Source organism: Fukomys damarensis, unplaced genomic scaffold, assembly GCF_012274545.1.
Source record: "Fukomys damarensis isolate Sample0158 unplaced genomic scaffold, DMR_v1.0_HiC HiC_scaffold_21, whole genome shotgun sequence".
NCBI lineage: Eukaryota > Metazoa > Chordata > Mammalia > Rodentia > Bathyergidae > Fukomys > Fukomys damarensis.
Window position 1 is genome coordinate 8538061 of NW_022900933.1, and position 26215 is coordinate 8564275.

The 26215-nt window shown below is 53.1% G+C and overlaps 1 protein-coding gene across 3 annotated transcripts; it reads right to left on the reverse strand.

The window, feature by feature from the left end:
* Nucleotides 1–1936: 1936 nt before the first annotated feature.
* Rab15 (RAB15, member RAS oncogene family) lies at nt 1937–25504 on the reverse strand. 3 transcript variants are annotated; one of them, XM_019204359.2, is made up of 7 exons: nt 25389–25504; nt 8454–8514; nt 7554–7614; nt 7024–7101; nt 5825–5914; nt 4660–4725; nt 1937–4518 (listed from the first exon to the last, which is right to left on the reverse strand). In XM_019204359.2, exons 2-7 carry the CDS (start codon nt 8498–8500, stop codon nt 4360–4362), a joined length of 501 nt encoding a protein of 166 aa, XP_019059904.1. In that variant the 5' UTR covers nt 8501–8514; nt 25389–25504; the 3' UTR covers nt 1937–4359. The 3 variants fall into 3 exon arrangements, with proteins under 3 accessions (XP_019059904.1, XP_010601341.1, XP_019059905.1); XM_010603039.3 differs by lacking the exon at nt 25389–25504 and adding an exon at nt 24143–24292; XM_019204360.2 differs by lacking the exon at nt 25389–25504 and adding an exon at nt 8862–8963.
* Between the last annotated feature and the right edge of the window lie 711 nt (nt 25505–26215).

The following is a 26215-nucleotide window of genomic DNA, read 5'->3' on the forward strand; positions in this document are numbered from 1 at the left end:
TCCACCTCAACACATCAGTGTTTTAAAATGCCTGATTTCTCCACCACTGAAACCAGTAGTTAGGACTTCCCTGGCTTTGGGATCTTAGAGAATTTTCAGTAAAAAGGTAGATGTTTCCCAAAGAGTGTTTTCCCAGGTAGACATCCACTGGAACTTGTCTTCTAGAACAAAACACAAGCAAGGCTGGGAGCAGCTGGTCTTGAGACTGATTTATTGAGGTGATGGAGGAACTACCCACCAGGGAGTACCCTGCTTTCCAGTCTTGTTGCTTCTTCTGGGGCCATTAACTACATGGGAACCATGTGTCTCAGCTGGCTACTCGTTAGACACAAATTACCACTATCCGAGTGGAATGGAATCTTTTGTCACCAGAAGGGGTGACAAGAATTAGAGTAAAGTGCTTCCTCTGTTGAGTCTGGGTGCAACTAACTAATGTCCCTTCCAAGCTACCAAGTCAGAGTGACTTGGCACCAACAGTGGGTGAAACCTCAGCATTAACTTGCCAGGCTTATCTGCTTGCCTCGTACCCTGGGCTTCCTGAGAAACCTCTTCTTCACTGCTCTTTTGCAAGCCCTCTGTGGATGGGCTACAGGAGTCCAAAGTGAGGAAGCGAGAACATGCTCTCCCTCTCCTCCAGCTTGACTCAATCAGGAGTATCCCACCTCTTACAAATAGCTGCAGCTGATGAAGTGCTCCAAAACTACCTGTTTCCAATTTCACTTCATGCTGGCCTGGCTCTCCCGGCCATGCTCTGCAACTGTGTAGTTCTCACAGCTTTCTGCAGGGCACTGGTTGTTCTGGAAGCAGCACTGGCTGCTTGGTGGGCGGTTCTCAGTTTTGACTGCAAATGAGAATTGCTTATAGAGATTTTTCTAAACAGAAGTGCCAAAGCTTTCTCCAGAGATACCACAGAAGTGGTTTCCAGTCATAATTCTGCTACTGTTACTTGGGGCCCTGGGGCAAATCTTTTCCACACACCTGTTTCCTTATAAGTTTAACACTGATAAAAGACAATCACCCTCCTTCTTATATAGTGATGTTAGGATCAGAGGAGATAAAGTATCACAAATGCTCAGTAAACTATAAAATGTGGTTAGGTTCTTAAGACTGCAATTGTCCTATTTTACTTTTTCCTTCTATCCTTACCCCATTTCCTACCTCCTCTGGTAACTCCACATGCCAAAGTGGAGTATTATCTACAGAATCCTGAGGTCCACTCTGAGTCTGCTCCCCAAAGGTATCCAGTCACAAATCTGCAAAGTTACTCAGTCCCTCATACTTTTAGGAAGATCTGTTCCTCATCCATCCTGAACAGATGAAAACTGTTCAGCTTTAAAGCCTCATGTGGTCACAGGTGGGGCTTTTTGGAGGTGGCTGGATCTAGGGTGTGTGATTCTGATATTAAGGCTACCCCACACTGGGTGTGACTGCTACCTGCCCTAAGGGTAGGTGGGCTGCATAAGACAAAGGATTGAGATTATCACTGTGTGTCACTTATAGCTTGCTGCCTTCCTGCCCTCTGCCCACCATGAACTGTTTCTCCTCTGCAATGCCACCCTGCCTGGGAGCCATCTATGGACTGAAACCTGTACAGACTGAAATAAACCTTTCTTCCTTTAACTTTGGGTGTTGGGTATTTTGTCTCAGCAACAAAAGAAGTAACCAAGACACCTCTGCCCAAACTTGGATGTTTGGCATCCTCCAGTGATTGTGCCTAATCTTGTTCTGCAGAACAAGCCCAGCACTGGGCAGTGGGAGCCACGTGTTGAGCTCCCCTGCTGGTGGCACTAGAAAAGGTGCAAAACTGAAGACACAGTTCTCCATTTCCAGTGTCATTCTGTTGTTGATTTAGTATTCTGGGGCCTCTTCTATCAGTACTCACTGTCCCCTTCCCACTTCACCACCAGGGTCCCAGTGAGACCACCTCCCAGGGGCTAATACAGGCAGCCACACCTGTGGTTTGAAGTATTCTTTATTTTGTAAACATCTGTGTTTAAAATAGATGAACCCTGCTCACACTTCATATAATGGACCCAAGACACAGTACACAAAGTTCACCTGTCACAGAGAGATGGTAGGGCTCAGGAGCAGATGGTATCCAGGGGCTGGGCTGAGTCCCAAGACATAGGGGCAGAGGCGGTGACAAGAAAACAGGCCAGGAATGCCTGCAACAGTCTAAGCCAAATGACACAGCCCAGCCACCTCCTAGACAAGAGTGCAGGAGAGGCCAACTCTGGTTCCTGATGAGTAAAATCCCAGCCCTGTTTTTGCTCCCATACCTGTTCCCAGCTTGGCCCTCACGGAGAGGGCTCATTGGTCCATGTTTTGCCTTCCAGAACCCTTAGGGTACAATAAAAATATAGCCCTTCTTTCCTGAAGGGGCTAGGAGAAAAAGACAGCAGTGCTCTGCCTATCTCCGGGAAAGAATGACACTGGCCCACAGGTGGGCCTCCAGTGCATAATGTAACTTCTTTCTCAGCTCCCCAGCTGAGAGCAAACAGGATTGCTCACCACCCTGCTCACCTTCAGCACAGGGCTGCACAAGTCAGTCCTCAAGGAAGCAGCCGCAGACAATCATGGCTTCATCCTAACGCATCAGCTCTAAGTCTCTCACCTGCCAAGGACTTATTTCTATTCCTGCGCTTTCCTTCCACCGTGCTCACCTCTTCCTCACCCTAAACCCTGAGCCACCCTCTCCTGCTGGCTACCCCATGGTTTGGTAAGAGCCAGGAGGAAGTGTCCAGTGATTTTATCTTCACCTCCTTCTTTGGAGGAATGAGGAAGTGGTGCCCTGATGTGGGTTCTTGATTGCAGAAATGCTCAGTGCCCAGTTCTTTCTTTTGGCTCCAGCCCCAGCCATGCAGTGTGCGACTGAGGAACAATTCTCTTTCCTGGGCTTCTCCCACCTCAGGAAGGTGAGCAGGAACCCAAGCAGGGCTGGTAATTGAAAGAGGCCTTTCAAAAGTCTCCTTCAAGCTCTTCTTGGGCTCCTGGGGTGGAAAAAACTTGAACATAAAACTCAGGAGGAGGGAGTCCTCCTCCATGCCCTGGTAGCCACAGTGCAAGCTGGCACTTTTCTCAAGCACTTTGTCTTGAAGGCTGAAGAGAACAGCACCAGGGCCATCTTTCTCTTCCCATGAAGTCTTGCCCTCCTCTCACAGTGACTGGGGCCCAGGAAAACCTTGATTGTCGAAGGCTGGGTTCAGTAAATTGGCATGTTTATGTTACCTCTCATCTCTGCCAGGGAGTTTAGGGAAAAGTTCTTACCCGAGCAAGGAAGAGAAGACCAAGGAGCCTTTTGCTACCACAACCCCTCTGCTTTGCAATGTGCTGTCCTGGGCCTGCTTGCCCTTGCTCTGACATCTAGGAGCTAGGCTTTCACTTCTAAGCCCTCCTTTTTCTGGCATATGTAGTTGGCTTGACAAACGTCACCACCCCCAGGGCTCTCCTTGCCTCTGTGGCACCCTTAAGCCTTGGTACCCACTTGACATTCAGGAGCCCAGGTGAAGAGAAGTTGTGTACATGCTGCATGAGAGGTAGACAATGGAGGTGACTCTTTATCCCTGCCACCCCTATCATTTTCTCCTCTTCTCTGAAGCACTGCCTCTGAGCTCAGTTCCCCACAGAGGCAGGGGGGCTACTGAGCAAGGCCAAAGCTTAGATAGGGGGAGCAGGCAGAGGCAGGACAGTCCTGTGCTCAACGACCACCAGATGGCGTTTCCTTCCTACCTCCAAGGTCCTTGGGGAGGCAGGCCCATGGCACAGGAAGGGGCAGTGGGGTGGGGAGGAGAAGCACCCTTAGCCTTTGGCCCAGCCCAGAGCAGGGTGGGGTCCTCCCTGGGGCAGGAGCTGAGACTGCCCATGAGCCTAGGCCCAGTCCCTTAGTCAGGGTTAGAAGGAAGGAGCTGCTCCAGCAGCCGCACAGCAGAACACAGGCCGAGCATGGGAGGGGCTCAGTACAAACACGCTGGAGGGAGGGCTGGAGAAAGTGGGAAGGAGAGAGAAAGCAGAGACAAGACGCACTGAGAACGGAGGAGCCTTTTCATGGTCTCCACTCCAGTCTCAGCCACTGTCCAGGGAGCTCGGGGCAGGAGATACTGCTCGCAGCACACCGTGGGGTTACAGCGGGCCTATGGCTGGGGAATGGGCTGAAGGAGGCCACTCCAGGGGAGGGGCCAGGGACAGACGCTGCTCAGAGATGACAGCAGAGCTGCTCTCAGGGCCAGGCGGGGAGAGGAGCAGCTACTGATTCAACAGGTCATCAAAGGAGAGGGCAGCAGCAGGCAGAGCCCAGGCTCCTTGTCTGCCCACCAGCCTCCCGAGGCACGGGGTCCGTGTGGGGCGCCCCACGCAGGTCCCTCAGCACCAGCAGGTTTTTGAAGAGTTCGCTGGACCCTCAGGTTTGCCCTCCTCCTCCTCCAGCTCTGCCAGGGCCAGCTCATTGCTGGCACGCGTCCGGAGACCATCCAGCTCCTTCCGGTGGGCCTGCAGCACCAGCTCCGTCAGACGCGTGAAAGACTGGAAATCAAAGGGCCCAGTCAGAGCTGTGTCCCCTCCTCCCCAGGCAGCGGCCAGAGGGGTCGATCCCATCTCACGAGGCTTCCCGCTCTGCTGCACTCGGCCAGAGAAAGGGTGGCTATCTCCATCCACAGCACTCACCTCTTTAATGTTGAGGTTGGTGCAGGCACTTGTTTCATAGAAGTCCATGCCATACTCCTTAGCTAGCTGCAAGAGAAGGACATTTCTGAATGAAAGTAAGAAGAGGCACCACCACCCGGCATGTACTTCAGCTACTGTTCTTGCAGACCACGCCACGTTGTGACAATTTCTCAGATGAGACTGAGTGCTCCTTCCAAGACACAGGCCAGCAGAGAATGGGGGAGATGCCCCCCAAATGCACTGCATTCCTCCAACCCACCCAGCCACCTCCTAAAACACCCTCATCAGTCCAGGACAGCAAGACACCAACTGCAGTGGCAGTGAGGCTGACTTGTGAACACCGGCTCGGAGTGCAGAGACGCAGGCCTGACCACCAGCGCTGCCACCCAGTGACGATACAGCCTTGGCAGAGGCTCCTTCTCCCTCAGCCCAGCTTCCTCTTCCGTGGGGAAATGACAGTGCGTGTGGTCTGCAGCTGCAGAATCAGTAGGGTTGTGCAGCTCAGAGCATTTACTTAGCACAGTACCACACACACAGTGCTCAATCAACACTACTGCTCTAGTAGTGTTGCCTCTACTTTTGCATTTTTCCATGACCATGTATTACTTTTTATACCCACCAAATCAATTTTCTCTTGCGGGCTAATGGAATGCTACTGACTGATGAGGGTAAGGAACGCTCTCGAGGCCCTCAGAGCGGGTGGTTTGCCTCCTGTCTCACAGCATCAATTTCTCTGTTCTCTGGCAGGCTGGCTCCCTGCATGCTTGGACATTTTACACCGTCTTCTGCCCTTTCTGCTTCCTCAGCGGTGGGCCCTGCATGCCCTCACTGTCTGTCCTCCCTCTTCCTAAGCACACGGAGCACAGGCAGTGAGTGTGCTGGAATCAATGGGAGATCAGGTTCCCGGATGCTGCTGGAGAAGATGCCAGCAAGGCGAAGTCCTTCCTTCTCAGCCGCACTGGGATGATCTCCCACACAGGTCTTCCTGCTGGGTGGACCTGGACCTACGAGAGCTGCGGCCCAAGGGGTCTTCCTTTGTTTCTGCGTGGACTCAGATCAATCTCCCAAAGGACAGAGAGCAGACTTTCGAGGATGGCCACTCCCTCAGTGCCTGAGGGGCTGCGGATGTGTGCGGGGACCTGACAGTGGGGAGCACGCCACTCACCTGCTGCCCTTGCTCTCTTCCCACCTGCCGTTTCTGCTCCTCATCAGCTTTATTGCCTATAAGGATCTTCTGGACACCTTCTGGTGCATACTGCGGCAGAGGACAGGCAGAACTGCCGGTGAGAGCCGCCCTTCCCTCCCATGCACCCACACAGTCTGCATGGCCTCCAAACCACCACCAAGCCTAAGAGCCAAGCGGGGGAAACAGAGACTGTCTGTGACCACAGGGACTGGGATGCAGGTGCCAGGCTCCCCCGAGTACAGAAATCCCCCCTTATCCGCAGTCTTGCTTTCCACAATTTCAGTCAACTTCCAATCAACCATGGTCTAAAAAATATGACACAGAAAATTCCAGATATATTTCAAAAGTTTTCAGTAACTTTCATTAGTTACTGTAATTGTTCTGTTTTAGTATTAGCTCTTATTGTTAATTTCTTACTGTGGCTAGTTTACAAGTTAGCCTTTATCATACCTATATATGAATAGGAAAGAACACAGCAGATGAAGGGTGGGTACTCTTCAAGTTTCAGTCATCCCCTGGGTTTGTTGGACTGCATCCCCAGCAGATAAGGGAGGACCACTATCCGTGGCTGATCCCAGCAGTGTCTCGGGACGACTGGGAGCAGAAGACACTCTGGCTAATGTTAATGCCTTGTTGGGTTGAACAGGTGGTATCTGAGCTGGAAAGGACACTGGACTTTTTTTTTTTCCAGTACAGGGGATCAAACTCAGGACCTTGTGCTTGCCAGGCAAGCAGAGTGCCACTGAACTACATCCCTGGTCCCAGGGACACTGGACTTTAAGTCAGCTCTTGTTTGGCACATAATGCAGTAAGGACCCAGAGGGCTCAGCTGGCCTGCCCAAAGCTATGTGCAGAGCCAGGGACATAGGTGTTGATCCAGTCTCGCAGTTCCACCTGCTCCTGAGATTTCAGGAAGCAAGGTGCTCACAGGGTGGGCTTGAAACTAACTGCTTCCCAGAGAGGCACAGCCACGGGGGCCTGGCGAGGCACACAGCACGGAAGCAGGGCAGTTTCACTCCCTCTGGGTGACTTACTCAGCCGGAGGCTTGCATCCGGGACTGTGGGAAGTAAGACTTCCTGGCAGCACGTACTGGCCAACCCTGAGCACTTCCACTCCTCCCATCTGGCCCTGGCTTTGCCTTCCCCGCCCTGCCTGTGAGGTGGCAGGCATCTCCTACCTCGTCCACATCACTGACCCACTTCATGATGTGTTGGTAAGAACGCTCGCTGCTGATGTCGTAGACTAAAAATATTCCCTGCGAGGGAGAGAAAGAAAGAGAAGGCGATGGCGGAGGGAGATGCACCAGGCAGAGTGCAGTCTGGGCCAGAGCAGTGGGCCCCCCTTCTCTCTGCATAGTGTGAGGACCCCTTGGCAGCCAGAAATGCCTGCTTCTCTCTCAGGGCCCCCACAGCTGCCACGCCTACGACCATCACAGAACTCTGGACAGGAGGGTACTACATGCTGTGACCTGGGCCCTTGGTCCAGAATCCGAGGTGGAAGTTGGCGGGGGGGACCGGCCTGTAGTAAGTACACAGTGAGTAAGTAATGAATGACCTTTGAACAACAGAAAGACTGCCCAGAGGCTGCCTCCCAGCAGACAACCTGAGGGCACTTTTTGGGGGTCAGTGACACAGACACCTCAAAAACCCAGAGCTGGGAGTCCAGGTGGCAGCTTCCCACCTCTGCACCCTGAAAACAGCAGCTCACCTGGGCCCGTCGATAGTACTGCTTTGTGATGGTCTGGTATCTCTCCTGCCCCGCTGTGTCCCTGCAGTAGAAAGCCAGTCCCTCAGAGAGCAGGAACCATAGGAACAGATGGGGAGGGGAGGAGAAGGAACTGGGAGACTGTGCCCTTGCAGGAGAAACTGGGGAGCTGCAGGGTGAAAAATCAGTGGTGCTTTGGTCCCTAGAGGGATCTGTACACACCTAACTGCAGTGAGAGGTCCAGTCTCTGTACCAGCACTAGCAAGGCCTGCAGGCCCTTGGCCTCTTTTGACAATTACATCCGCACCTAGACCCACGACCGGGTATAAGTCCTTAGAATCAGTTCTCTCTAGAATTGGGCCCTCATGGCCAGACTGGGTCATATAGGAGGATGCTGCTATACTCCCAGTGCCTCTGGGGCCTCTGGAGGTAAGGCCTATGCCATTGTGGGATGGGGTGGTAGCGACACAGCACCGGCAAAGGCGGGGAGTCCTTCCAAGACTTTCAAGCCAGAGCCACAGCAGCCCCTGGTGGCTACTGGGGGAACTGCACCATGCCACGCAGGAGGAACTCTCAGGGTCCCGCTCTCGTGGTTGGGGTGGAGCGTTGTTCTATGCTTCAGCACAGTGTGGCACAGCCCAAGGGTACAGCCTAATTCTAACACAAACCCACAATGGGTAGTTCATCAATTCCTTCTCATCCCTGTCCTTTGGTGACTTGTTTCTTAAGAAAGAGATGAGAGGTTAAGCTCCGAGGAGGGGGTGGGCTTTTTGACTTTCTCCTTCATAGTGGTGCCCACTTATCCCAGAGGAACCTGAGCACTTTTACACATGGCAATGGCAGCTAAGGGGCAGCCCGGGGTCCTCTTTTCCTATACTCGCCTCCTCCTCCTGCCCCACTCACCAAATCTGTATCCGCACTTTGATGCCATCTACTTCTATGGTCTTCATTTTAAAGTCAACACCTGGGGAAAGAAAGAGCAAACAAGAAAGTCAGGAAGGGCACTTGCTGAAAACTGACTAGGAAAGGCCCAAGGTGCTCACGTATGAAAGGATTTCCTTTGCCTCAGTGTGGGAGAGATGGTATAAGGCAGTGATGGCGAACCATTTAGAACTTTCACTGATAAACTGTGGCTGTGACATGCGTGCCAAAAGTTCGCTGCTACGGTGTAAGGTAAGGCAGTTCTTGAACCATAAACTGACCCTAAGGAAGTGTCCAGAGCTTCCTTTCCTTTAGGAGCTGAAAGGTGTCATCAGTTGAGGGAAACGGAGGCAGAGGGGAGACTGTGGAATTGTGTTTCATTTTACTCACATGTGAACCCTTCCTCTTCATATTTCTGAAAAGACCATTTGCATTTATCCTTCCTGAATCCTAGGAATTGCAATCCACACTCCTCCTGTCTCACTAACAACCGGGAGAAGCTGTAGCGCAGTCAGGATCTGGGGAAGACGGGGCTGTTGTGAGCCCGAGGCCCACCTCCTCTGTTGCTGGCTAACCCCTTAGACCTCAGGGTGTTGTTCAGTACAGGGAGCAGGAGCTTGAGGTCTCTAGGCTGATTCTTGGCCTCCTAACTCACAGTACTTTGGGCACCTTGATTCCCTAAGCCCCCATTTCCTCAGGAGTAAAAATGGACTTTATGATCTTGGAGGATGGCTGAGAAGAGCATGTGAAATACAACTGCTGCCTGCATAATCTGCAGCAGCCATCATGGTATCCGGGCACAGTGCCTGGAGGGAGTGGGTACTCAGGAGGACCATGCCTGGCCACAGGACAAGGCATGGCAGGGAGCGTCCTGGGGAAGGCACAGGGAGCACAGAGTTCTCAGGCGATTCTGCCCAGGGGCTTGAGGAGCTAAAATACAAGACTCTGGGAACACAAGGCATTGGCAAACCAGCCCAGGGTAGAAACATACTTGGGGAAATTTGCAGCAAAAGAAGCCAGCATGCACCAGCAGCAGATGGGCTTGTCCAAGCCTGCTGACAGACGGGAGATGTTTCTGTTGTGTGCCTCTCCCAGACCCTAACTGTGCGCAGGGATTCCAGGACTGTGTCTAGCAGGGTAAATAAGCCAATGTCTCCATGCATTCCCCACAGGCAGGGCAAGAGTGGGCATTACAGGGAACATAGGAAAGGCAGGGTGGTGGGCATCTGTCACCACGCTGCACAGCCCAGCGCAGTGCCCCAAGGGCACCAGCATTCCCAACACCACTGCCATCCAACCTCCTGTCGGTGCTCTGCCAGGTGGGAAAACATGTCCTCCTACCCATCCCATCCCCAGCTTTCCTCAAATACAGACAGATCAAACTCAGTCTCTCCCTTCCCAACATCAAGCCTGATCATCACTTAATCAGAAGGCAGAAACAGATTCAGAATGTGTGAGCTGAACTAAATCAAGGTGGTCAGACATGAATCATTTTCACCCGACCAAGCTGATTCCTATCTATGGAGCTCTTCTTTTCCAAATGGGCAGTGTCTGGTAGCAACTTTTTTGTGTACAGAGAAAGGGTGACAAAGAGGAAGAGGATGAAAGGAGGGAAGGAGAGGACACCTGGCCTCGGTGGGAGGCAGGAACAGGTTTGCTCCCTCCCTGGACAAACGGTCCTCAGGAATTTGCTTCTCACTAGAATCTGGCAGAGAAGAGAATCAAGAAATTCTTGTTTGATGGTACAGTGCCTCCTTCCAAGAACAGCATGCCATCAAAGCACTGGGAGAAATATTTTAAAAACTTACACCTAGATTATAGATCTCTCAAAAATAATACAGCTTAAAATATGGGCAAATAAATGAAACACACGCAAAGGTATGACACAGACAAGCACACAATGCCGGGCATGGCAGAGCACACCTGTAATTCTAGCACTGGGAGGCTGTGGCAGGAGGATCACTACAAGTAAGAAAATGAGCACAGGGCCAGGGATTTGGCTCAGTGGTGCTGCCATCTGCCTCACAAGCCAAAGGTCCTGAGTTCTATTGCCGATACCAAAAAAAAAAGCATAGAAAAATGTGCTCAACATTAAAAAGAAAGACTACTTTGGACATTGACCTCTGATATAGCTTTCAAGAATCCCAGGTATCCTGATGAGAAAGCCCACATGTACCATCTCCCCCGGGGAAATTTCAAGCTACTCGGAGTGACTGGTAAGACAAGGAAGGGTGCCCTACCCAGGCTTTACCCCAATCGTGCAAAACACCCTGAATATCAACCCCCCTTTCACTCCGGTCCAGACAGAACCCGAGCCTTCTCCTGGGTGAGTATTTCGTGATGTCCTATGTGAGTAATAAGCTTCATTTTACATGGGGCGGGGGTGCTCAAACAACAGAGTGGTCACAGGAGGGGGTAGAAGGCTTTCTCTCCTTTGTCCCACAAACGTTTATGAGAACACTGTTCCCAGAACACTGCTCCATGTAAACAGAGAAGCAAACACAATGTATGGTCCTGTCCCTTACAGAGGTGAGTAGAGTAGACTCAAAGGTTCAGAGAGGGAAATAACTATCCCAAATTTGGCACGGCAAGGAGAGACTGAAACACAGGTCTGTCTGAAGTCAGAGCCCATGCTACCTCCTGCGCTGATTCCCGGGGGAAAGAGAGTCGCTTGGCATGGGAGCCTTAAGCGTGCTTCATTTCCTGTTTCCCTGGGGTCCCTGAGAAGGGCTTTCCTAGAAGAGAAGCATCCAATATGATGGGGACTTTTTCCCTGGAAGAGAAGAGGAGAGGGAGGGAGAGCTAAAAGCAGCTATCGGGAGAGGCAAAGGGACAAGCAGATGTGGGACTACGCTGGGAGGGTGTACAGTGCTCGGTACCTGCTCAACTCCTCCTTCACCTCCTAGCCATGTGGCCAGGCTAGGGAATCCTGGGGCTTTCAGTAACCCTAACGCACTGTCCTACAGTCCAAGCCCTACTGCCCACCAATAAATTGTTTCAACATGTCTGAGAAATGAAATGCTTCAATTAGGCTGTCTGCGTGCAGTAATGTATGGTGGAAGAAACGGATTCTCTTCTGAAGGATTTCCTGAACCAGGTGTGGTGGCACACACCTGTGATCCCAGCACTTGGCCATCTGAGGCAGGACGGAGGATCACTGCAAGTTCGAGGCCAGTCTGGGCTACCTGGTGAGTTCAAAGCCTCCCCGGACTACACAACCAAAACAAGAAAAGCCCTTTCTTTATAAAACAAGGCTAAGAGCCTGCACATCTTCCAGGGTATCTATTCCTTCTATTTTCCATTGCCACATAGGTTGGACCTTCCCGTGGCCACTGCTGCAGCAAAGCCCTGGCCCTTTCTCTCTGCTGCCTGGCTGCCAGTCTCCCATCTACTGCTTGGCAAGACAGAGCCAAGACGGGGCAGACTGAGTCCCTCGACTTCCCAGTGTGGCAGGTCCTGCAGCTGCTCAGCTGACCGTTCAGATGTGGTTTCCCCATTCCCGCAGCCACTGTCCTTCCGGAGCGGGAGGGCGTCAGCCCAGGGGCCCCTCCAGCCTGTGCTCTCCACAAACCACATTCGCCTCTTCTCGCTAACCCATCTCTTCGCTGTCCCGCTCTGTCTTTGCCTTCCTCTGTCCTTCCAAGGCTCATCTCAGCTGTCCTCAGCCACCCCTCCAGTGCACACCCTGGCAGGCCCTCCGCTACTTGTTCAGAGCCATGGGAAGAAAAGATGGTCCCCATCTCCCCTACTGTTTGCTCTTCCTGGCATCCTCAAGGTGCACACAAACCACCTGGGGACAGCATGAAAATGCAGACTCCAGGTTCGGTCATAGTGCACAAGGCCTGAGAAGTTGCATTTGGCTTCCGGGTGAAGCGGAGGCTCCTGGTCCATGAATCACACTGTGACCGTGATTCTCCAAGTGTCCCCAGCCCAGCAGCATCTAGGACTCTAAAGGCTTGGGCCAGAATTCACACCCTCAGAGCAGGCCGCAGAGATGTGTTTCTCACAGTGAGCTTCACAGATTCTCAGCTTTGGGATCACCCCCGAAGATCTTTTTTCTAATGCAGCTACCTTGGCTTGCCAACCTAACCGAGGCGCAGAAACCTGTGTTTTTCCCAGCACAGGGAGTGACACTGAGGGAAGTCAGGGCCGTGATGCAGTGCAGGAGACAGTGACTGGCACTGGCATCTGTGAGCCCGAGTGTGAGTCCTGGTGTGGGCATGTGCTGTGTGCCTGTGGACAGCGACTGACAATTCCACTGCCTCCCAGGGTTTGTTATGGGATATAATTAAACAGGGTATATAAAGCACCTGACTCACTGGTTCTCACTCCTACCTTTCCTCTGCCGAATAAAGACTCCCCTGAGGTGCAGTCAGGAAAGCAAACCCGAAGAAGCCCGATGTAGAAAAAGGCTTACATGGTCTAGGCCAGTGGCGGCGAACCTATGGCACACGTCCTGCAGCAGGCTGCAATTATCAATGAAAGCTCTAAAAGGTTCGCCATCATCAGTCTAGGCCCTGGCTACTCTGCTACCCTACCAGGTCCCGACCTCATCAGGGAGTTTCAGATGCAGATTCTCAGGGCTCCCCTACACCTACGTTTTTGTTTTATTTTTTAAGACAGGGTCTTGCTATGTAGTCTGGCCTTGAATTTGCTATGTGTGCAGCCCAAGCTGGCATCCAACTTGTGATCATCCTGCCTCAGCCTCCTGAATGACGGGATTACAGCTGTGTGCCAGCACGCCCAGCCAACCTATGAAATCTTACGCACACTGAAACTCTGCGTGCCCCTGGGCAGAGCCACACCCGAGGCTCACAGAAATACTTGCCTTTTCAGCACCTGCCTTGGCTACAGAATCCCCATGAAGTGGGTATAGAAGGCACTGCTAGTGGGAGGCACAGAGGCCAGCTCACTCATGTCTGCACATCCCACTGTCGAGCCAGAACTGGGAAACTGATCTCTTCAAACCCAGCCAGGCATTTCTGATCCTGTGAAGATCAGAATGCTTTTTCATTCAGACCCTGCCACCGTCCACCCCTCTTCTGATATTTTGGGGCATCTGGGAGCGAGGCAGTGAACATAAGAAGCAAGTCCACTGCTACTGTACGAATGTCTGCCTCCTCCCAGGATCCAGGGGTTGAAACAACCCCCATGCAGTGATGTTGGGAGGCGATGAGGTCACGTGGGTAGACTGCATATTCACATTGGTGGTCTTGCAAAAGAGGCCCGAAGGCGTTTGCCATCTCCCTTTGCCCTGTGCACAGAAAGGCATAGCTAGAAGGCGCCGTCTTTGCAGTAGGATGAGCTTCACCAGACAGTGAATCTGCCAACACCTTGATCTCAGACTTCCCAGCCTCCTGAACTGTGGGTGATACATTTTTGTTATGTATAAATTACTACTAGTCTAAGACACTTCGTTATAGCAGCACTGAGTGATGAACGTACCCACCATACCCTGTTTGCAGGGAACTCCTCATTCCTTGAGATAGATAGTTCAGGACTCCACTAAGCCTAGATCCATTACCTTGACAGTGCTACCTCTGTCCCTACAGCACAGAATACAGAAGGACAAAGAAACAAGCCAGCCATCTCTGCACAGCTCCAGCAGAGGTTCTGGGAGCCCTGGGAGGAGAATGTCAGGAGGACAGCCCTCTGCCAACCAAAGAGCTGTCTCCTGGCACACCTGATATGTCCACCTTGGAGTCTACCACAGCCGATGCCATTTCTGAGCCCAAGGGCCCTTCTCAGGGAAGCAGGGCTGGGTGCAGCATGTTGTTTGTGGAGAAGCAGCTCCTAAGTGGACTATCCAAGTGAGCTGGCCAACAAGGACACGGGGGGATAGCTTAGTCCTTCAAACCAGCTCCCTCAAGCCAGGCACGGTGGCACAAACCTGTAATCCCAGATTCTTAGGAGGCTGAGACAGGACCATTGATTAAGCCCAGAAGCTCAAGGCCAGCCTGGGCAACACAGCAAAAGAAATACTGCCAGCCCCCTCCACAAGGGTCAGAGCGGGGCTGGCCAGAGTTGGGGCTGGGGGGCTCCATCATGGCCCTGCCATCGATCCACACAGGACCCCGAGTTCAGACCCTGGGTACCCGCACAGTGCACATGCCTTTTCTTAGTAACACCTCGGAGCGCCTCGGCACTGCCTGAAGAGCCCAGCCTATGACTGCCCACCACTGCCTAATAGCTCTGGACCCGGTGGGAAGATGTTTCAAGGACAGGGCCAGGAGGCGGACTTCAAAAACAGCATCCCCTGCGCCTGTGTTTCGTCTTATGTCCTCACTAATGTTCCTAAGTTCAGAGAATATGTTTTGTGTTCGATAAAGTTTTTGTTTGCTGCTTTTGAAATCTCTGCCTCTCTAAGCACGGTGTCGGGCATGAAGTAGCAATTCCATGTGTGGCATCCCCCATCCAGAGAGCATGCAAAGGGATGGATATTTATATCTCAAGAGCAGGGATGTGTTTCCTGACATCTGAACACCTCACAGACACTGGCAGACAACACTCCCTACAGGTGCCGCCCCACCGCACACCTGCCTGAGGCAGCCCCAGACCTCTTGCTCTTCTTGCTGTCCCAGCTGCATGGCTTCTGCCCCTTCAGCGGTGATTCTCAGTAACTGCCATGCCACAGTGGGAGTCCTGGAGCACAGTGACTGGAAGGACAGGTGGGGCCCACCTGTGGGCACCAGTGCCCTTATGAGAGGCCTGAGGGAGCTCATTATCCTCTTCCGCCCTCTGGCACAGGAAGACACAGCTAGAAGCCATATTGTAGCAGACAGCGAGCCCTCCCCAGACACCAAATTTGCCAGGACCTCAGTCTCAGACCTCTGTCCTCCCAAGCTGTGACAGAAAGCAGACTGATACTCACCTGGCTCTGAAGATAGCTTGCCCTGGACAGACAAATAGGAAAGAACTTACTGTCCCCAAGTCAGGCAGTGGAGGTGCTGTTAAGACTGAAAAGAAGGCAACAGGGCCTATCCGGTGAAAGACCATTCCTTCTCATTGCTGCCTGCCTCCAAAGAAAGCCCTAGAAAGTACACCGGAAGCACAGCTTGACACACAGAAGAGCACGGTCATTAGGAACATATGGGGATCAGAGTTTGGCGCCGATCCTCCCTTTACCATAATTAATTACTTGTGCTCCTGGAGCCCTAGTTAACCTCTCCTGGCCTCAGCTTCCTCGCCTGTTAGCAGGGAAGTTCTGTGAAGATTACAAAGAAAGTTGTCTCTCACTGGACCTGCACAGTGCTTTCTGAAGGCTCTTTCAATCTCTCTTGTGGGGGACCCAAACTCTCAGTCCCAGGGGATGGAGCTCTAGAAGGGGCTCAACAGGGAGAGGAAGGCGGGTGGACGGAGAGCTGTGGCAAAGAGCAGGCAACAAGTGGAGTGTTTCACAAAAAAGAGAAACTGCCATCCACCGTGGAACTAATGGCTACAACCTAAATCCTGGCAAAGCTACCATGTACAAGCAGGCAGCTCAGCACCCTGTCTCCCTCCTGCCAGTACCTCAAGGGTTAATGTCAGGTGCCAGCTCACTGCCTGCCAAGTAAGTGGCGCACACCTCAGTGGAAACAGGGCTGCCTCTGCCTGCCAAGTACGATCACCCACGGCCTACAGGACCATCAGCGTGACCTGAGCCTTTTCATTAGCAATGCGACTCCACAACAAGGAACAACTTAATACACCTGAAACCCAAGGCAGACACCCAATCTCCAGGGCCACGCTGACTCCAGTTACCGAGCACCATCAGTCTCAGGAATGCCCCAGCCCCTCCCCTGCAGGAAACCAGCATGCGCTGGGTATGGGGAGTTCCTGCGGGCTGTGGCAGGAGGTCACCCCTGAGCAACCCAACGCAAACTTCAGGCAAAAGGAGGCCCTGTAGGGAGGTGGCTGTCTGACTCCGACCCCCAAACAAGGCCTTGTGGCAACCATGGTCCCCACACCCCCATCTCTGGGCAGAGTATCTCTCAGTATCTCAACAATGCTCTTTTCCCTAACGGAGGGACTCAGGAGAGGAAGAGCAGCAAAGAGAACAATACAGAGGGGAGCCTGGAGACTAAGCTCCAGAGACAGTCAAGGCAAAGGCACAGCCATCCCTCGCGGCAACGGGGCAAGGGGCAAGGGGCGAGGGCGAGGATATTCTGCCCCCACCTGCCGCTGGCCTCATCCCTCTGCGTTCTGTCCGGTGACCCTCTGCCTGTCAGCTGAGCTGGCTACACGCTGACCTTGTCCTGTGTGGGACCAAGTGTTCCTCCTGCCACTTCCTTGTGGGAAAGGGGGCTCTCAGAGCAAATGCGTCAGTCAGCGCCGCACTCTCTTGCTCCACGAGTGACAAGAAACAGAAATATATAAGAAGGGGCTCTGATCTTGACAGGTAGAATCTTGATCCTCTAATTCAGTCGAGGCCATGTTTTGACTTCAAGAGCAGTGGGATCAGTGACTCTGGTTCACATATCCGTCCACAGCAGGTCTGGAGGTTTCACAATGATACTATCCCTCTTTTCCAAAATTCACACACACACACACACACACACACACACACACACACACACACACCACAGAAGGGCAGTAGCGGTGGAAAGAGGACCAGGACCACTCTGGAGGACATCACCTTCATGCAAAGTCTTGAAGAGGCAGAAGCCCAGGGGCTGTTATCAAATGGGTTTCCCAGAGTAACACTGACCCTCAGAAGGCTGCGGGGGAATGTATGGCCCCAGGGCTTGAGCCCTACAAACTCCTTCCTCTGAGTGTCCTGGCTAAGGAGGTGGTCAGCGGTGGAAAGAGGACCAGGACCACTCTGGAGGACATCACCTTCATGCAAAGTCTTGAAGAGGCAGAAGCCCAGGGGCTGTTATCAAATGGGTTTCCCAGAGTAACACTGACCCTCAGAAGGCTGCGGGGGAATGTATGGCCCCAGGGCTTGAGCCCTACAAACTCCTTCCTCTGAGTGTCCTGGCTAAGGAGGTGGTCCTGCAAGGTCACCCAGAAGCCTGGCTGAACTGAGAGGCATCATCTGACCAACAAGACATCGACCCCTCATCTCTGCATCTGCCAGAGGACCCACTGTCTCCCTCCCTGTGTCTGAGTGGAAGAGCTGAAGCTGCTGCAAACAGTTCGCCTCTTGCAGAAGTCTCCCCCTCCTCTCACAGCCCAGCCACACGCCTGGCGTAGTGACTTTCTCATCGTCATGTGAGTCCCAAGAAACCAATGCTACCCACGACTTCTCTCGGGGTGCCAAAGTCCCCTAGGAAAATGCACTCGCTCCCTCCCTCGCTCGCTCACTCCACTGTTATTGAATACTTGCTGCATGTCAGGAACTAAGCTCGGTACTCCAAGGCAAGTGATGAACAACACAGAAACAAGACAGCCTTGCCCTCACAGAGCTTCTGTTCTAGGGGCCAGATAATAACTAAATCCACCACTTCAGAGAGCAAAAGCTGGATAAGGAGCAGAAAGTGATGAGAATGTGCAAGGCACTTTAGCTGGCTGCTTAGAGCAGACCTGAGAAAGGAGGTGACCAGAGGGAGCAGAGGAGAAGAGCTAAAGGATCAGGGCCCCAGGCAAAGGAAGCAGGACGCATCCTCAGGCAGGGACACATTTCAGGCAAACCCAGTCCTCTGTCTTGGGTCCTTGCCTTGTTTCAGGTCTCACTGGAACAGAGGTGGGTGCACAGGTACTACACACAGCACAAGCGTAGGGGCCCCAATCTGAGGCGCATACCAAAACATTTCTCCAACACCAGCAAGGCCAACTTTGGAACTCCTCACCCCGCTTCCTGCTGAGATCTCTACGTGCAGAACAGAGCCCATTCCTGTGCACAGTGGACACTCAGCAAACGCTGCTTCCCTTCCCTTGCTCTCTCTCCTGCTTTGTGTGCAGAGTCCATGGAGCCTTCATGGAGTGTGCAGTGTGCTCCAACTACCCTCTGAGCCTGCTGCTGGGTACTCACTGGGCACTGCTAAGGCGGCCAACACTGGCCAGTCTACTGACCACTCCCTGCTCCGGCCTCCTTCTCCTGGGCCTGCTTCTGCGCTGAAAGCTCAGGGAAGAAGACACTCGAGCTTGGATTCCCAGCAGCAAACATGCAGGATGAGACTGGGCCTCCAGACGCATCTGCCCTCACACACGGCCAGCAAAGTGAATTCCTAGAAAAGACCTACCTGACTGAAGCCGGTGTGACCCAGGTATGGCCACTACCAGCTGCCCCAGCCCCAGCCAGGCTGGAGAGCAGCAGCCCCAACCTCTCGAGAGGATCCAGGAGGAGGACGTGTGGCTCCCTTGTTCCCTGGGAATCCTACTTAAGTCTTCCAGACCCACCCCAGTGTCCCTACCTCTGTGAAGCTTTATTCACCTCCCCAGGAGGGACTTCTCCTTCCTCTGTGATCCCAGAGCATCTGACACCCCTTCTGCATACTGTTCTGGTTGTCTGGAAGCCTGACTCCTGGAGTACACTGTGAGCTCCCAGAGGACAAAGCGGCATCGTATTCATGCCATATTCTCATTGCTTGGCAGAAGGTAGATCATTAAATACTATTCAACAAAGTTGAATACATGACAGAGAAAAATGAATGAGTGAGTGAATCCGTGAGGGAATGAATGGAGCCAGTACACACCAGCAACTGGAGAGCAGCAAAGGGAAACTTTTAATCGGGGAAGAGATCCAGGAATGATCCGCATTTCAAAGCCAACTACTCGCCCTCTAGGTCCACCGGCACCAGCTTTCTCAGTGAATCCACATCCAAATGGTAACAGGAGGCAAGCAACACTCAGGTCTCCCCTCCAGCCCCCAGGTAGACTCCTGGACCACAGGCCCCTGCCTCTGCGTGTAAGGGTGTGTAGAGGAAGCAGGGCCCTCATGGGCTGAGGCCCACGTCCTCTCCCCTTTGGCTCGTGGGAGAAAGGTTCCGCTTGGCAGTGTGTGGGAGGGACTTAGGGGATGAAACCCGTGCCCAGTGCCAGCCTGGAGAACCTGGAGGAGAGGGGAGGCTCAAGTCTGGGAGTCATCAGCTCTATGTGAGCTTTGGTTTTCCCACTTATAAAATAGGGTGGATGATTAGCCCGCCCCTCCTCAGTGGGAGGAATTAAACGTCCAGAGAGCCCTTGCCTCCTTGCAAAGCTCACTGACCAGGCAGAAGGGCCAAGGACAGGCCAGAGGCCCCCACAGAAAACTGGCAGTTTTACAGGGAAACAGGAACAAATATTAGATTACAGAAGGAGGCACTCTGCGAAGAGCTGGCAGTCAGGGTAGAAGGGTAATGGCCCAATATCGACTTTCATGTTATAAAGCTGCTCACCAAGCTGCCTGGAAAGGGGAGGAAGAGAGGGGAAGGGAGAGCAGGGAGTTCAGGGAGGGAGGGGGGAAATAAATAACCCTGAAAGCCTCAAGTGATTGTACAGATCTGGGAAGGCGGATCAGCCAAAGCGCTGTGCAGGCTCAGTTGTTCCCAGCGGTCACATCTTTGGGAAAGAGGGTGGGAGGCCAGGTCTGTGCCTGTGTTAGAAGGAGAAATAGAGAAATGGAGGCTGGAGGTAGAGTGACACTTTGGAAGGGGCCCCAGGCTTGAAGCAGAGCCACCTCTGTCCACCCCAGGCCAGGCCACCGTACTCTTTTCCACCACCTCAGCAAGTCACTCTTCCTCCTCAGATGCTGGACAGTCGGGGCCAGGTGGGTGCTGGGACAGAAACTGAAGCGAATCACAGAACCTCTCGCGTGCTCCCCTGGCACGAAAGACAGCTCCTTGGCATCTGTTTGATTCACCAGTGTCCCTCGCTCTTAGCACGGCACCTGACACAGGGTGGGTTTCCAGTAAGTAGTGCTGAACCAGAGAATGACGGGGTGACCTCATGGCACGCTGCTGACAGGACACTGGTCTCTGCAACATTCTCACGAGTTAGGAGTGAAAATACAGTGCTAAGTGCTTTTTATCCATCAGCTTCTGTACTCTTCCCCACAGCCATTAAGAAAGATTCTGTTACCGTCTCCAATTTAGAGATTCAGAACATAGTGTGGAGATGTTAAATAACTGTTTGCGGGTCACAGAGCCAGTAAAGACCTGGAGAATGTGCATGTCGGACTGGGTCTCTCCATTCTGCTGAGGGCTCCCTCACCACTGCGCACCTGCCTTCCTCTCCACTGGGGAAGAGGGTGGGAAGGGCCCACCTACTACGAGCTGCCCCTGCAGCAGAGCACAGAACCAGCCTGACCCTCCCACCGTGTCACCCTGCCTCTGTACACCAGCCCCTCAGACCCCAGGACCGCCGAGCCCACGCATGTATGCACCTCGGCTTCTGTCGGGTCACCGGGTTCTAGGCTCAGCGCCCCCCTTCCCGGTCCCTCAGTTGCCCCGCCCAGTCACTGCCTCAGGCAGCTGGAGCTGTTGGGGCAAAACTTCCCGAGGAAGGTGAGACGGAAGCAGCTGACCCATGGAGAAAGCAGCCTCAGGTCACGGCAGCCCAACCGGTCTAACCAGAAAGTCACAGCCCAGGCAGATTCCTCGCCCAAAAGGGGAGCAGCCTAAGGGTGGCTTTTCTAACTACAGGTCCAGAGACCACGTGAGGTCCACTGAGGGGAGACAAAGGATGAGAAAAACGGCTCGCGCACAGTCCCTTCCGCTTGCATTGGTGGCTTACAAACCCTGCAGAAAGGCCATCAAAGGGCCTGTGAATGCAGATGTCTGAGCAGACGGCACAGGCCTCTTTGCACTTGACGGGTTTGAGCCTTCTCCCTCATCGGAAGGGAAATCAGAGCAGGATTATGTGAAGGCTGGTACTGGTATGGGGGGGTGTGCGAGGGGAAGGGGGAGCTGCCTAGGAGGCGCCTTCCGGCTGGGATGCACAGCTGCACGCCCTAGACCAGGCTGGACCCCTGTCCAGCCGACATGAAAACCGCTCTGCTCAGAAGCCTTTTCACCAGCCAGGACCTGGATGCCTCTGCCAACTGCTCATTCATTCTTTAGCAATTTAACCACATGGACGGAGATGGGACCTGGCTCGCCCTGGGCTACAGCCTAGGAAAACATAGCGGGATAGGACTGGATCTCACCCTCAAGTCACCTATCTTGGGAGACAGAGAGGAGATAAGCAGCGGAAGGTTCTCCAGCCTGCCCCAAGCTCCATGGGTGGAGGGCCCATGCACTTCACACATCTCGTCCTATCTCTCTGTTCAGGCCGTTCGTCTCTCCCTTCTGCTGCAGGAATGACCACAGGCAGCCCACGCTACAGGGCCCAGCTTCGGCCTTCCTTGCTGGTCAGTTAGAACTCGCAGGCTCTCTCCTCTGATCCCCAAAAGCAACGGCACTTGTCTAGCCTTAGTACCCGTCCCCATTCACCAGCTGCTTCACCGCTCCCACGGATACCGGGTATGACCACCACGAGACCTTCCAAGGCACCTGCATTAGCAGGAGTAGTACTGATCGATCCCTCACACTGAAGAGCGCTTCACCAAGTACTTCTGGTTATTATCTCCTTTTCGCACTAGCTCTTCTTTTGCCTGTCTCACTTCCCCAACTGGAGAGCTTCTGTAGGCAGGAAGAGTTGAACTGTAATATGTCCCTAAAATGCCTGGACTGGTGCTTTGTACAATGCTCAGTTACTCTAACAGGCAAGGTAGTCTTGTCAGGAAATAGCCGGAGGCAGGGAGCCGAAGGCTCTGGCTGCACCTTCTTCTGCACCAGCCCCCACTGGGAACACAGCTGCAGGAGAAAGGAACACCCACGCTGGCACAAACCCAGCTGCAAGGCCACCTGCCCACCTGCTGGCCGGAGGAACGGGGGAGGGGCGCAGCGCTTCTGTCTACCTGGAAGGTCTCCTCGCTGCTCCCTGGCAGGATCCTCTATGAAATGTCATGGCAAGTGCGGTACACAGCAGGGTGCATCAAAGAACCAGCCTAGATGACATCAAGTGAGCCAAGAATCTGGACCTGGTCTTGACAGCAACTCGAGAATTGCCTTGTTTTCCCCTCTCCCAAACAAAAAAAAAAGACATTTCCAGGGAACACTGCTTAGACTGGTGCCTAGACTGGTGCCTAGATTGGTGCCCAGCATGGTGAGAGACTGTGCTTGGTGCAGCTGGACCACAGTGACCGCATGTTATTCATCCTAGAACTGGCTTTTTAGGGGAACAGATACAAGAATGAATATGACCTGGCCACCCCCATTTCCTTGGCTGCTCTTCCATCTCCTCAGAAAACTTCCAAATCACCTAAGGAAAAGCTTCTCTTAACCATCCAACTCTTTCCCGTAAGTTTTAGTTAATGCTGAAAAACATGGCCAAGATGAGGGAGAATCACAAGCCCTTACTAAGCTTTAAATAAGAAAGTACTTAGGAAACCCACTGGGGCAGATTTAACAAGGCTGGCATGAAGAAAGGCAGGTATCTTTCTTTCACAGAACCCAAGCTCCTAAGGAGTCCTCCGCATCCTGCAGACTGGGGGCGGAGCTGGGGGGGAACAGGCATTCAGAAGCAAAGAAAGAATTCTGAGAACTGTCTTCAGGTTTTCCGCCAACATACTGAGGGCCTGGGTGGGAGAGGGTGCTGGGATGGCACCTCTGCCCCCAAAGTGGTCTGCCCAGAGGGTTTCTGAGGAAGTTTCTGGCCTATCTCACATTCACCTTCTGGCAAACAGAAGGCATCTAAGAAGGGGGACTACAGGGTAGAGACAAGAAGGGTTGTGATTAGTGCTGTGGGGCATGGGATCCTCAGAAGGTCCATCCCAGGATTTTAGAAATAGAGCTTCCCTCATTCATCTGCGGACAGTGTGAGATACACGTCTCCTAAAAGTCTTGAGAGCATGTGCAGTAAGGGGGCGTGAAACTCTCAAAGGGAGAAGACAGGTCACTCTTGGGACTTGGAACGTGGCCCGGGCGCGAGAGTGCATGTGACTGCTCTTCAGGGAAAGGCCAGGGCCCCAGGCAGCCCACAGTTCTCTGTAAAGAGCTCAGCAGTTCCTGGCACCAGGCTCCCATCAAAAATAGCCACTGCCCGTTTCAATAACTGGTAACCTGTTGACCTTTGTCCCCCAGCCTACATCCTGTCCCCCTCGTCCATCTGGCCCCTCGGCCACTCCCAGCTCCTCCCACGACTTTGCCCAACACCTGCCTCTTTCCTGAGCCCTTCCCAGGGGCACACAGCCTTCTCCCAGCCACAGCCAGGTTCCTGAACCCCATCTATCTCTGAAATGTCTCTCACAAGGCTCTGCTCCTTCTGGCTGCATCTTCCTCTCTTGGCGAGGAGCCTGTGTTGAGGGGGAGCTGGGAGAGAAATCCTCCAGGGGAAGCCGAGAGCTGGCGCCCTCCCTGAGGCAGCAGGGTCTTCTAGGAGAGCATTCCAGTCGGAGGGCTCTCCCCTCAGGTGTTCCCAGCCAGGGCCCCAACCCTGAGAAGGCTGCTCCACGGCTGGCCAAGGTGGAACCAATTAGGTGTGGGCAGGATCCCCTCAATTCAGGCTTCCCACAGGAGGGGCCCTTTCAGGACCCATGAAGACGAGATTCGCTCCGAGGGGAGGCCACAGATCCACTCCCAGAACGGGGGATCCCCTCAAGCACTGTCCAGGATGCCCCAGGCCCCGTCCCTTTAACCACAGACCCCAGCACCGCCAGATCAGACAGGCAGACTACGGTGGGCCTTGTCTGCCTTCCGAAGCGCCAGCCCCACTGGAGAAGCCTTTCTCACCTTCCTCCATCCTCCTCAGCCTCCTTCAAAACAAATGCTCCAGCCACCCGAATGTCCCTTTCTCTGCATCGTGACTTCCTGCCGTCTGCGCCTTCCTTCCAGGAGTCCCACCTTGTGGTTACCTTCGAGAGCCCTGGAAATGTTCCTGCTCGTCCTGGCAACACGCTGGGTCACCCCGAGCTGAGGGTGCCTCAGTGACTGGATCCCCCAGCCCCCAGCACGAGCTTTCCTCCCCTGCCCTGTTCGGGGCTGCGCGAGTGGCATTTCTCTGGCTGTGCTTCTCGCTGCCCCAGCTCGGGGTAGCTGCCCTCCCCCATTTCCTTGGCCCAGATGGCGGGCAAAAGGGCGCCCCCGGGGCCGGGGATTTAGCTCGGTGGTGCTGCTGCCTGCTTCGAAAGCGCAAGGTCCTGAGTTCGATCCCCAGCTTTCCTCCCCTGCCCTGTTCGGGGCTGCGCGAGTGGCATTTCTCTGGCTGTGCTTCTCGCTGCCCCAGCTCGGGGTAGCTGCCCTCCCCCATTTCCTTGGCCCAGATGGCGGGCAAAAGGGCGCCCCCGGGGCCGGGGATTTAGCTCGGTGGTGCTGCTGCCTGCTTCGAAAGCGCAAGGTCCTGAGTTCGATCCCCCCGTGTGTATATATATTATATATATTTATTTAGGTTATAATTACTATATGATATATCACATATATTTATATTCTCAACTCTCCTTTCTAAAAATCTTCTGGTTGAAGGAAGGCTTGAGGGAGGGGGACTTGGAAAAATCTAGATCAATGAACAAACATTCTGAAGTTTGATTTTAAGCCTAACTTCAGGCCATTTCCAAACACTGATGCAACTCTGATAGAATTGTGAGAGCCACTCTACACAGAGCCAAGAAGTCAGTGGCAGAATGTTTTCTCCTTCTAAACTTTTCCTGCTCTTATAACCTACAGTTGTGCAAAAAACAAAGAAAGGTATTATAGAGGGACACAAAGTAGGAAAAGTCATGGAAATCAGAGCTAAAGTGATACAAAGGACTCTCATTTATATGAGATAGTTACAAGGTTACAGAGCACACAGGGAGGTAAGGGAAGTCACTGCTCATTCTAATCAACTGATATGAATATTAGTTATATCTCTTGGCACTGGCAACCTGCAAATATTTCCTGAGCTTTTACCATTTTTTCTGTCTTAACCTCCTGTTTGTGGTAATTTTGTGCTCAAGTTAGAAAATAACCTGGCCCCTGGCTCCCGGGCGCGGGTCCTCACCTGGGCTCACCCCGCCTCGGAAGGCCTTGATCGAGATCTGGATTGAAACCGCCACCTCCACCGCGCTCCATGGTTGCTAGAGTCCTCCCTCGCTGCCATCTGGCCTCCCCATAACACCGTGACTGGGCGACACGCTCCCATCCCCATTTTGTCATTAAATGGGGTGTGCGGGGGAGATGCCCGCGGATCTCCTTCACCAGGAGGAAAAGATAGATGACCACGAAGACATTTCCAAAGGCAGAAACCTTCGGAGCAGTTTGGGGGAGAGTCTGCTTCGGATCGGAATTGCTTAGGGTCAGGGCTTTCCAACGCTCTTTCCAGCTACTTAGTATTTCTGATGCTGCCACATCAGTGGCACCCAGGAATGAATGGGCCTCTCTAGAGACTCAATTTACTGCCATGGAATGTGTTGGCACTGGAGAAAGGTAAAGAAATCCTCTTTGGGGCTGAGAAATTTCCCATTCTGAGAACTAGTATTAGTCTTCCCATCAGATTTTAAAGCAGTGAAAATGTGTGTGTGTGTGTGTGTGTGTGCGCGCGCGTGCGTGCGTGTGTGCGCGTGTGCGCGTGCACACGCGCGCAGGCTGAATATTAGATGGAGATTTTTTTTTTTCAGCAGTCGGCCAAGGAAAGTGGTGAGTCCATTTGCTTGACTTCAAGAGCAAAGTACCTATGTTAAAGAGGGGGAAGATCCTGAAGTGATAGTAACTTTGATTACACTAAAAGCTAGAGAAGTTGATTCTGTGTGTTCCTTCAAGACTTCACATTGGTTTCACGCTGGCTTCGCACTGGCTTTCAGGCTCATGCTGAGGCTCCGAGTTAGGCTC

Bases quoted from the DNA above. Each gene is read 5' to 3' on its own strand.
- Rab15 (XM_010603039.3), bottom strand. The intron at 7,615-8,453 runs GTGAGTGGGGCA...TTTCTACTGCAG, and splicing joins AAAGTGCGGATACAGATTTG to GGACACAGCGGGGCAGGAGA. The intron at 4,726-5,824 runs GTGAGTGGCGTG...CTTCTCTTGCAG, and splicing joins GAAGAGAGCAAGGGCAGCAG to CTAGCTAAGGAGTATGGCAT.